This window comes from Parasteatoda tepidariorum, chromosome 2 (genome assembly GCF_043381705.1).
Source record: "Parasteatoda tepidariorum isolate YZ-2023 chromosome 2, CAS_Ptep_4.0, whole genome shotgun sequence".
Classification (NCBI taxonomy): Eukaryota; Metazoa; Arthropoda; class Arachnida; order Araneae; family Theridiidae; genus Parasteatoda; species Parasteatoda tepidariorum.
This window is the reverse complement of record NC_092205.1, coordinates 90,754,821-90,767,099: the sequence shown is the minus strand read 5'-3', so window position 1 is coordinate 90,767,099 and position 12,279 is coordinate 90,754,821. Positions and strand designations below refer to the sequence as shown.

General features: G+C 28.6%; 1 protein-coding gene across 4 annotated transcripts in view; it reads right to left on the bottom strand.

The window, feature by feature from the left end:
• LOC107443478 (GATOR complex protein mio) overlaps positions 1 to 12,279 on the bottom strand; it is a 46,353-nt gene that overhangs the window by 4,507 nt on the left and 29,567 nt on the right. For all 4 annotated transcript variants that reach the window (XM_043043482.2, XM_043043483.2, XM_043043486.2 and 1 more), the window contains exons 19-24: positions 12,152 to 12,264; positions 9,729 to 9,898; positions 7,457 to 7,522; positions 5,242 to 5,314; positions 4,856 to 5,036; positions 2,975 to 3,140 (exon numbers count right to left, since the gene is read on the bottom strand). In XM_043043482.2, coding sequence (XP_042899416.1) covers positions 2,975 to 3,140; positions 4,856 to 5,036; positions 5,242 to 5,314; positions 7,457 to 7,522; positions 9,729 to 9,898; positions 12,152 to 12,264 — 769 coding nt within the window. The remainder of the gene's footprint in view (positions 1 to 2,974; positions 3,141 to 4,855; positions 5,037 to 5,241; positions 5,315 to 7,456; positions 7,523 to 9,728; positions 9,899 to 12,151; positions 12,265 to 12,279) is intronic.

Here is a 12,279-nt window from a genome sequence, read left to right as displayed (position 1 = left end):
TTAAAACAAGATAAATCCGTCAATTGTCCAAAAACTTTCCAACCCTGCCTAATTATGATATTTTTTTAAGTGCTTAAAAGGTGCTTATTTTTTTTTTTTTTTTTTTTATTTGAATAATTTGACTACGCACCCTGGGTAAGAAAAGAAATATAAGTAGATATTTCGAATGTTCTATCTGTAGTTGAAGAAGCCTTTTAACTGCCTCCCTTACCAATTTTTTTGGAAGAAAACAAAATGCAAAAAATCAACATATTTTTTATTCCATTCATAATTGCAAGGAACTGAAACAAAACATATAATACACAAGTTGAAATTTTAAATTTTTTATGTGTAAAAAATATTTAATTTACCATCAGTTTACTATCTCAGGCAAATGAAAAAAGTTAATTATAAGTCTTTGTATATGTTCACATCTTCATAATCTGAGAAATCATCTGCATTACTTTCACTCGCGAACCCCATTTTTTTACTCTTTTTTTCTATGTAAATTCAGCAACCATTGTATATGGGTCATTCTCACAAAAACAGTCATTTTCATGTCCCCAGTATATTTTATGTTTGTTTTACAGCTTACGAAAAAAAAGTTTTCAGGGAAAGTGTCCTTCAGAATGCAGGCTAACAAAAGAATAAAAATAAAATTATCAATTTTTGTTTTTTATTTATTTTAGGTAATTAAAATATACCAATATGTCATTCCCTCACTTGTCCCCACTGCTGATTTAAAAAAAGAAAAAAAATTTTCTGAAATATAAATTTTAAAAAATTACAAATTCGTGTTTTTCATTTCAGACTATTGAAATATAGAATTCAGAAAATCAATTTTAAATTTAATTTCTGATAAAAATATTAACACAACACTATTTTAAACTTTGTCCCCAGTGTTTCGCGTCATTCCCTCACAACAATCTTCTTAGAATAAAAATATTTTAATAAAAACTTCAGAAGTTAACAACATAGAACAAAATTGCAGTTATTTCCATCTTCAACTTAAAGAAGCTTTGCTGTGGAATAAATTTGAATGAATCAAACCAGGTAAAATTTTTTACATTTGTCATTCCCTCATGTCATTTTTTAGAGTAAAATAAAATAGAACTTTATCGAGAAAGTGGATAATTATATGTTGCTTTCTTGTATGAATATAATGGTATGTGATTGACTTCAGAAATTAATTAGGCCTAACTGTTATTTTTAAATTTTATTGAATTCGTCATTCCCTCACTAGTGTATAAAGTGAGGGAATGACGCTGAAGTGAGGGAATGATTCAAGATGAGTATATTATTAAATTTTTTTTTGTTCAATCGTGCCAGCCAATTTTATTTCCCAAACCTGTAAAAACTATTAAATATATAAGACTAAATTATAATAAATATTAGATATACTTAGTATGTTATCATTTTCAAACTTTAGGTAGATGTAACTTAGATAAAAACATGTATTAAAATAAAATATCATTCCCTCACTATTAGTGTCATTCCCTCACTTTTTAAATAGTGAAAATAATTAATTTACTTATTAATTAATTTGAAAAATAAATTAAAAAATTAATAAATTAATTTATTAAATTAATTAATTTATTTATTAAATTAATTAATTAATTATTAATTATTATAAATTAATTAATTATAAATTAATTATTTAAAAAATTAATTAATTTAAATATTAAGTATAATTTATAGGATATATACTTTCTTTATAATGCCATTACATATTTCTATTAATATAAAAAGTTTCAGAGCTTTTTATTCACTTTACTTTTTTGGGATTTTATGAACTGAAAAATGACAGTTTTCGTGAGAATGACCCATATACAATTGCACAAAACAAGTCTGTAGTCCCCCAAACAGCAAAACTCCCAAACAAAAATTGGCAAACTTCCAATCACATCAGATGATTATTTTATTTTTTTGCTTCCAGCTGAGTAATAACGTGATAAAACAAAACGAATTGACGCATTCTGCTATGCCCGAGCTTACTCGGGATGATAAATATTTGCTATATATACATACCCGAGTTAATTTGGGATAATCAGGGAAGCGCTGTTGGTGCTGTTTTATTCTGCCATGTTTCTTACATTAGTAAATTTCATGCAAATATTTATTCATTAATTCAATTGTCTGAAACTGCTTACTAAATGCTTAGTCTAAATCAAAATAAAATTCAATATTTTTTAGAATTATTTAGTTTTCTGAATTTTTGTACTTTGAAATGTCAAGTTTGTTACACCATCTTAAAACAGACATAAAAACTAGAAACAAACATGGCACTAAAAGCTTTTCTTTTAAAAATTTTGATTTAAATGCAATTAATTTTAAAATTATGTCTGAAGTATTGTTATCTAGAATATATAAAAATAATAGGAATTATTGTTACAAAGATGACAACTTGCATCATATCAATCCAAAAAATTATCAACTATATATAATTTTTTTTTCTTTTAAAAAAAAGAAAGAGCAAAGAGAACATGACAAAAAACAATAAAAAAATGCTTAAACGTGCTTATTGTTTTTTAAAAGCCCTTAAAGGTGCTTTTTCATTGGGTGTTTTTAAAAAGTGCTTAATTTTCTCTTTTCAAAAATGAGATTTTTCCTTTACTATGTTGATTAAATAGTATTAAAAAAATAGTTGTTTAGATTCAAAAATAGCATATTCTCAATATTTTTTTTCTCTTTTAAAATGAACTGAACTGAATTGTTAATACTGATAATATGCAATGATAGTAGACATTTGCTAGAATGTTTTATGTAGAGTGACGTCACTGGCAATGATCGTCAGCGACCAGCCCTTTTCGCTGGGAGTGGCATCATAGCAATTTGAAAGGAGTTTTCAAAATAATTAACTTGTTCAAATGCAATTTAATTATCATTTTCTAGTGTTCAAGCTCTTTCATTTTAAAATGATTTTGAAAATTATGCATAGTGTCCATTTTCATAAATATTAAGGTAAAAAAAATAAATAAGACACGCTACTGCTAACCTTTCTGTTTGCTGAAGAAGCAGGAACTCGATTTGAACCAGAAATAGGACGCAATTGGAGAAAATTGGACACAGATCTTCTGCAAAAGTTGCAACTAACAAAAATCTGTTGAGTTGGTTTGGAGATTTGTGTATTTTTATTATACCAGTTTACATCAAACATTGCTCTGGAAGAGAAAAAACAAATGATTCATAATTGAAAATTTCATCAAATTATTATTTTAGTGTAATTTATTCTATTGATTGATTGAAGACAAACTTCTACAGTAACTGCAATTTCATTATGTATGATAAAATATGCTACAGTCAAACCCCGCTATAGTGAACACGGTTTATAGTGAACTCCCGGATATAGTGAACGAAATGTTAGGTCCCGTGCCTTGCTATACACGTATAATGTTATTTTTTGTGGATATAGTGAACCAAAAAAGTGAGGAAGTTGGATATAATGAACTTTTTTCTGTCTTCAACTGATTTTTTTCTTCATTTTTTTTTTAATAATTTTGAAATTTTTACTTTAAAATAAATACATATACCGATTTTTAAAACCATCTATAGAGGGGAATTTAGCGATAAGCTTCTTTTATCTCACTTTCCCATCCCTAAACAAACCAAGCAGATATTTCCAACCCTGGCAGATAGTGCACCTGTAAGGTGTCAGTGGGATCAATATGAATTTTCTGTCAGGATTGCTCATCAGCTAAAGATTACTAAATTTTTTTTTTTTTTTAAGCAAGACGAAGAGTAATGAAAAATAACACATTTTTCGCTACTAAATAATATTTTTCAGTCATTTATTTAAATAATGTGTAATAAAAGGGAGGAGTTTGGGAACCATTAGTTAAATTGCCTGCGGAACGGATATAGTGAACTCCCGGTTATAGTGAACCAAAATTTCGGTCCCTTGAAGGTTCACTATAGCGGGGTTTGACTGTATATGTTTAACAGGCTATTTGAATGACACTGGAAAGCTGAGTGAATGAAATATGTAAGTGACATTTTCAAAGTGGTTAGAATTGGGGTGAAGCCTGGGCCGTTTTAATAGCAGGCAGGGGAAATTTTTTTAAACATATGCAAATGTTATATATAACATGCCATAATGTTTAAAATCAATCATTTTTAAGATATACAATAATAACAATATTAAACATATTTTGCTTACCCCAAAAACTTAAAGCATTTTTAAACTATGCATAATTTAAAAAAAAAAAAAAAATTTAGATGCTATCTAGTTGTAATCCTCAAATTATAAAATAATTTTCAAAATCACGGAAGTTAATTAAATTATATCATAAAGGCACAACAAATCAAAAAAAAAAAATCACAAGGTAATTTGTCAAACTAAACAGTATATTCTTTTCCTGGATTTTGGCAAAACCTTTGGGGTACAGAGTGAGCAATTTTAGACTTTTGTCATGCTCTTTCGATAGAAAAGGTTTAGCTTTTATGACTTCCGGAGCTGGTACTTCGGTTGTCATATTTATCCATTTTTTTCATATTTCATTGTTTTTCTTTTTAATGCACAAGTTGTATATCTTTGCTACAACCAATGAATCAAGGCGTATTAAATTCGTTAAAATGCACGTATAAAGAGTAATTTATTCTAAAATGTTTAGCAACTCTGGAAACGGAATGAAAGATTTCCAGAAACAATTCCCAAAAAAAGATGCTCTTTTTAGTATTGCGTGGAGTCAATACCCTGATTGGCACAAGGGTCAATTTTTCTAGATGATTTCTTGGTTTTTGCCTGTCTAAAAAAAAAAAAAAAAAAAAAAAAAAAAAAANAAAAAAAAAAAAAAAAAAAAGGAATCACCCAAGAGTTACTTGACATTTGATTGTTTCCCATGATATTAGAACTGACCATCTCATGTCTTGAATTTACCTGTGTGTCCAGAGCATCCAAGTATCTAAAAGTTGTCGATAATTCTCCACCCAAGACTGAGCTCTGGGGTCACGACACACTTGACTTGGAAGTGTGTGAAGAATGATTAAGCTAGCAGTCTGTACATCTCCCGTAGTATCCACATATCTTTGAATCAAAAATAAACCATCATTGGTTAATCCTAAAAATAAAGCAATATTAGAAAAATAGTAAAGCAATATATAGGTTTCTAAAAATAAAGCAATATATAAGTAACTATTATGAGGTAAATTTCTGGTCCATAATCTACTAACTTAGTTTTCTGCCATATCGAAATCACTTATAAAGAAAATTGATGGATATGTTTTCATCTAACTATAAACATTAAAGTCAACCAAATAACCAACCTGTTAATAAGAGCCCGTCTAAATTACCAGTCTCAGTCATCCGGCTTCTCAAACCATCCAAAAATTCTGCAAGCTGGAATTAATTTATTAATTAATAACTGACGGTCAGGATTTTAAATATATTATATAAAAGCAAAATTGAGTTAAAATTTCAATTTAATATTATAAATAAAACGATAATGTTCAGAAAACAGCTTTTCCTTAATCAATGGATGTGTATGCATAATAATTTAATACCTATACATAAAATGAATTTGGAGATATATTTTAGTTAACAATTTATTATAAACCAAACTTTGGAAACAAACAAATCATGAAATAATATTTAAAAAGACATCCTTCATTTTTGATTTAAGCATCAAATAATGTTGCATAAATGTCAAAATTTCTTTTTCTTTGTGAATAATATATAACACACTATATAACACAGAAACACTTTATCACACTATTACACAGAAACACATCATCACACTATAACACACAGTGAAGGATCTTTATAAAGTTTTGAACTAAGCAAAACTTTATTTTCTTGTTTCTTCATAACACTTAATACTTCAGCCAAGCTTGGCTGAAGGAGGGGAGATATGAGCTTTTCCAACAGCATTTTACAAGATGATTGAAATTTTTTCCAAGTCATTTTAATAAGATAAATTTTATGTAAGTGTTTATTTTATTTGGGTGCAAGTAATCAAGGTTGAAATTATAGGTGCATAACATGCAGCCCACAGGAGAATCTGAACAGTAAAAATATTTATTTTTATGCTTGAAAAATAAAAAAGTATCAAAAAATTTTGATTCGCGCATTAAAGATCCCTCACTTTTCACTGCGTTCAGTTTGTACAGATTTTATCGTATATGTGGTTTTTTGATCGCTTTTCAGTGATTGTTACAAAATTCCACATGGTTTTAAGAATTCCAATGTTTTTATTATGATGTGTGAATTTGAAATTTGAGTAATCACTCTTTTACTTGCTTTATTTTTACCAATTTTATCATAAATGCAAGTTACGTTTGATCATTTTTTTGGCAGTTATTACGACTAAATTCCATGTGGTTTCTAAAGTCCCAATACAGTCAAACTTCATTAACCTGAAATAGGCGGGACTATCATAATTATTTCATGTAAGCCAAATTTTGTCGTATCCGATACATCATGGAAACAATTTATTACGTACTATTAAAACATGTTATGTACTACATTAATATATGCAAACAATACTATTATGAACCAAACAAATTAAAATGAGCGATAAATGATAATCAGTGATAAGAGAACGTTATATGCTATTGGATGCAAGCACATAGTGATTCTGAGGAGAGGTAGATCACCTGGTTTTATTTATATAATTTTTTCCTTTAAGCGTACAAACCAGTTGGAGAAATAAAAAAATGAAAAACATGTCAGATTTTACAAATTAATAAAAAAAACTCATAGCAGGATATATTTTTTGATTTCAAGCCATTATTTTAAATTATTAATTTTGCAAATAAAAAAAATTCTATATTCTCTTAAAATAATTATTTTAAAAATTATTATACATTATACATATCACAGCAAATAAGCAATATATAAATTTTTTATTGCCCTACAAAAAGTTTTAAAAAACAACGATGAGATTTAGGTTTAGATAATATTATGTAATGTTCCATTTTACTGATGTGTTCTTTCAACAAGATCATTAAAATTCATTATTATTGAACAACACTAATGAGTGAATATAAAAATGATTTATTTACAGATGATGAAAAACACAAATGAAGAAGAGATACATCATAATGTGAACTTATACAAGCACAGATACTCTAACATCAACAAGTTGTTGTCTCAATTTTATGTGATATGATCACAGTCAAAAAGAACATCTTTAACTAATGATTACTGTTTGCACCAGTTTCTGTGGAAACAGTCTGGTGCATAACTGTCATAATTCCATAAAGTAGTTTATAACTCACTACACTAGATACAATTCATGTAATTACACATATAAGTATGGGAACTTTTGTAACAATAGGAAAAAGAATGCTTTATGAAATCCTATTTTTATGAAAGATTAAATTTTAACGATCACATAAATTTGTTAACTGAACTAAACTATCCAACTATTATAAACTACTCAACAACTAAGGAACTGTTCAACTATTATGAATCCATACTCATATTGAATCAACTATAATGAATCCATAGAATGAAAGCAAATATAAACTTTAAACATACTTTTTTATCATTCAGGTAGAGACAAGCAAATGCCATACGATCTTGAACAACGATTTTATTATCTTTCTGCAATAAAAAAAGTAAATTAATCTATAAAATGTACTGAATTTGTAAAAATTGTTTTCATCACCAAAGACATTCATGTTTTCTTTATAAAACTAAAGAGGATTTAAAAAAAAAATAATAATAAACAGATTACACTTTTTTTACTCCTCAAATGGATTAACTTCTGTTCAATATCATAAGAAAGTTTCAAATGAATTTGCTTCATTTTATTTGAATTATAAGAAGCTTAAAAGTGGATGTAAATAGATAATAGAAATTGAATCTATGTACATTAGGGTGATATTTAGCTTTATGCCATTTTCAACTATTTAAAATTTTGTTGCTCTCACACTCAAGAATCAAGAGAAAAAACAGGGTGTATGAAATTTTATATGAATCAGGCGATTAATTACAGGGTGTATCAAAATAACTACCCTTAAAGAAAAGTCTAAGTAATAAAAAAGTAAAATAACCCAAAAAATATATTTTTCTTATTAATTTCATATATATATATATATCAACAAGTCATTGGACAAGTGATATGTTGTTATGTATGTCCTAAATTGTAATTTTTAAAATAAAAAATTTCATATAACCAGGTGAGACAAATCTTATCACTGTTAAAAACTTAGAAAACTGACAAATGTATCAGATTTTCAATATGAGTCAATAAAGGTTGATTAAACCTTAAAACCATATTTATAAATTGCATTATTGTATTATATCTATCATTGTACGCTACAACTTTATCACAGCTGTATTTATATACAGAAAATAACCAAATAACTGGAAAGTTCAAACAAGCTGAATCTTATTTAAAAAAAATAAATGATGTTAATAATTTAATTTTTTTTTTTCAAAAGATTAATTGGAACAATAAAAAATCTACAGTAAGCAAGGATTTATCCAACCATTCTTTTGTCGTTTATTTTTATAAAATTAAATGAGAAAAAAATATTATTTTACTTATTTCACTTTATATGTGCACTTTTAGGATCAAAATTATCATAGGTTCAAATAAATTAAAAGTTAAAAATAATATTTTTCATGTTTGAAGATTTTAAAAATCAGAGGAACAACAAAAGGGAATATTTTTTTGAATGAATATTCCTTGATAATGAGTTTAATGATAGGGTGGGAGTGGTGCACCTTGGTAATGTCCTAGACGGCTAAGAGATCTAAAAATTTTCGGCATGCAGTTCACACTCCAAGTAGGCCATGATTGCCTGGCCGCCGATTGAACAGCCGACCCAATTTTGGGCTTACGACTACTAATGTTAAATTCTGTAGCCTTGTCATTTTTAACCCAATCTAGAAGAAAAGGGAACTCCTGTATCAAGTAGAAATTATTATTAATATATAATAATTATTATAAGTATTAGTAGAAATTTTGTGAAAAACTTTTTGATGGAACTAACCAACATTTGCGTTAAATAGTGAGGAAAACCACAAAAACCTGCCACGGTTAGCCTGACGGCAAAGGGACTCTAATCCACGATTCATATACCACTCAGGTTATTTTACACCAGCACTGTGGTCGGTGCAAGCTAGATGCGGAATTCATATCGAGCAACCATCGCCAGGATTCGAACCCGGTTCACCTCATTGGAAGGCGAACGCTCTATCCCCTGAGTCATCGCGGCTCAGAGGAGAGTTATTATAACCATCGTTGATCAGCCGACCCAATTTTCAGTTTTACGACTACTAATGTTCAATTTCGTAGACTTGTAATTTTTAACCAATCTAGAAGACAAGGTAACTCCTAGATCAGTACCCCCAGAGGTATGATTTGTTATGGGAACATGGAGGACATTGAGACTCAACAGATTTAATGTGCATCAATCAGTCACCATTTACTACACGGGGAGTCTTCGGTTGGCAGGGATCGAACCCATAACCTCTTGGACATAGGCCTAGTGCCCTACCAACCAGGCTATTCTGGCCCAATTGCCCACTTTGCGGAAGCGACGAAATCATGGACAGGAACCATTTGTTGGGATGAAGGGCTCTGCGGTGAAGCGATACTGGAGCGCTGGACATTGACTTTTTTTAAATCTTATTGTGTTCTTTTTTTATTTCCGTTCTTTGTTAATTTTACAAGAGTTTGTCATTTTCCTTTGCCATTGAAAACAAAAAAAAAAGTTTCACTAATTGTGTGCAAAAATGTTTTGAATTACTAAAATAGTTAATCTCATAATTTGAGTAAATCACATAATTTGAGACTAACCAATATTTCCTCATATGCATCGTTATCTGCAGTCAAAAAGGCAAACATGGCCCTGAGGTAGGAATCTGTTAACTGTGACTTTAATGCACCGCTCACTTCTCTCCATAAACCAGATCGCTCTTCAGTATAACCTGCCAGTGCCATGGCTATAGCATTTAAATCACAAGAACCTAAAAGTAAAAACCCCTTTAAAAGTCGCATTTTAAATAAATAGATATTCAGCATGACAATAAGATTTAACAAAAGTAAACAAGTTCTTAGTAGAATTTCTTGAACAAAAACGTTATTATTTGGCAGAGTTGCCATTGAATTCTAGAAGGAAAAAAATTCTCTGTGTTTTCCCCATTATAAACAATATATTAAAAGGAAATACACAATCACTATGCTCTTGTCTGAGCTATATTAAGCTAACTATACTAGTTTTAATTGCCGGAAAAACATCAAACACAAATAAAATCCCCTGTATTTTACCAGTTTTTAAGGAAAGACTCATTTTCCCTGCTATTTTTGGTAATTTTTAAATTCCCTGTCTTTTTCAGGTTTTCCCTGTTCTCCTTATGGAGTGGCAACCCTGTTGAAGTGTCTTGATAATAAAAATGTTATTAATTTAATATCTTTCTAATAAAATAATTATGTAATAAAATTTTTCAAATAATTTTAATAAAAAGTCTTCCTTTAATGCCTTGAAATACACAAGATGATGTTCAAATTTATATGTACTGTAAAAATGTAAATAATTTTAATAAAAAGTCTTCCTTTAATGCCTTGAAATACACAAGATGATGTTCGAATTTATATGTACTGTAACGTAACAGGCATATTTTAGAAAAACAAAGCTCAGAGCGGATTTTATCAAAAAATTCATGGAGTTTTAATTAAAAATTTTAATCAAGCTAAGCAAGAGCTACAATGCTTTCTTTTATTATTATTTTTTTTAAAAAAGGGACTAGTTTGTTTGTTTTTTCAATTGAGAATGCATAATTACCAATTTAAGAAGTTCTGTATAAGTTTTGAAATAAATTTTAGAGCTTGAGTCGTATTTTATGTTAATTGTAACATTACAGTTAATAACATTAACCTTAATACAGTTATAAACATTACAGTACAATGCACTTAAATAATGCTACACCCAGAATGTTTTTTGACTGAAGCTAAGGAAATCTATGCGAGGGGAAAAAATTGTACACAAAACTGAGTTCAGGGTTTAACATTGGACAATGTGTGATGCGTCCAGCCTTTTAATTGTTTTGTTTTCTATGTAAATATTTACCTCAACTTCAAAAATCAACTTGTGAGAGTTTTTTGAACCAGGAAAGAGGTTCAATCAGTTCTGTTGCGTAAATAGATCTGCTTGTTTGTGAGGAACAAGCATACTTAAAAACTGGTGTTTACTTAGATTTGGAACAAAGTTGAGGCAAATATTTATGTTTTGGTTATAAGCTTGGTTAACTTCTCCCCTGTGGCAGAATTTTCTCGGACTTTCTGCGATATCTCTCTCTAATACTAATATCTTTCTGCAAGATACTTTTAAAAATAACAAATATACATGTTTTTAATTTTAAGTAACAGAAACGTCAACTTCAAAACAAAAAAAATATTCAGATCAAATAAAATAATTTTTTAATTGAATGTGTAGTATTTTTTTATTCTAACATTATAGGTGATATTCTCGCATTTTGTTGGGGAAAAACATAGTAATTATTTCCTTTTTTGCATTTTGTAAGTCATCATCACATTAAAAAATAATTTAAAAAATCATGAAATAGGTAGTAATAATTACCGAAAGAAAAAGTTCAATGGCGTAATCACGGAATCGGACTCTTCGAAAAGGGGTTACTAAATGCGTATTTTCATTTCGAGATTCAGTTTTTTAATAAATAAAACCGTATTAAAAATATCGGATTTTAAAAGTAATGTGAAAATTAATAGTAATAACTGTATAAAAAAAAATAGAACGAAAATTTCTGCAGAAAAGAAAGCCAAATTTTTTACTTCAATATTCTTTAGTTTTCATTATTCTCAAAAGAGAATAGAAAAATCACAGGCATTTTTTTTTCACCCGATGCGTGAGAAAGACATCTTTTGAATATAAAAATAATTTTTTACTTCCCAAAAGAAAAATCTTTCTGTAAAAACTCGGTAGCTTTCTGTGACAATGTCGCCCCGATTCTGCCGCAGGGAACTTTGCTAAGTAACAAAATGAAGATAATATGTTATCTCTTTAAAAGGTGAACTATGAAACCTAACATTAAACTATATACAGTACCAAAGATTTTTTCATAATAATTCATGCCTGTCAATAACAGCTCAACACTTACTCCTAACAATGAGGTAAGAAAACTTTCTGGGAGAGAGACTTTAACATTAATGAAATTCATAAACGATAAATAGAAAATAAGTGACTTGAAAAACTATGCACATACTTTTATGACTTCGAGACAAAGCTCCCTTGCTTAAAATTTTAATGCCACGACGAATTTCCAGATTAAAAACTGCTATAGCAGCAGCTCTAGCATAATGACCATCATTTTCAAGCCTAAAAATACAATTA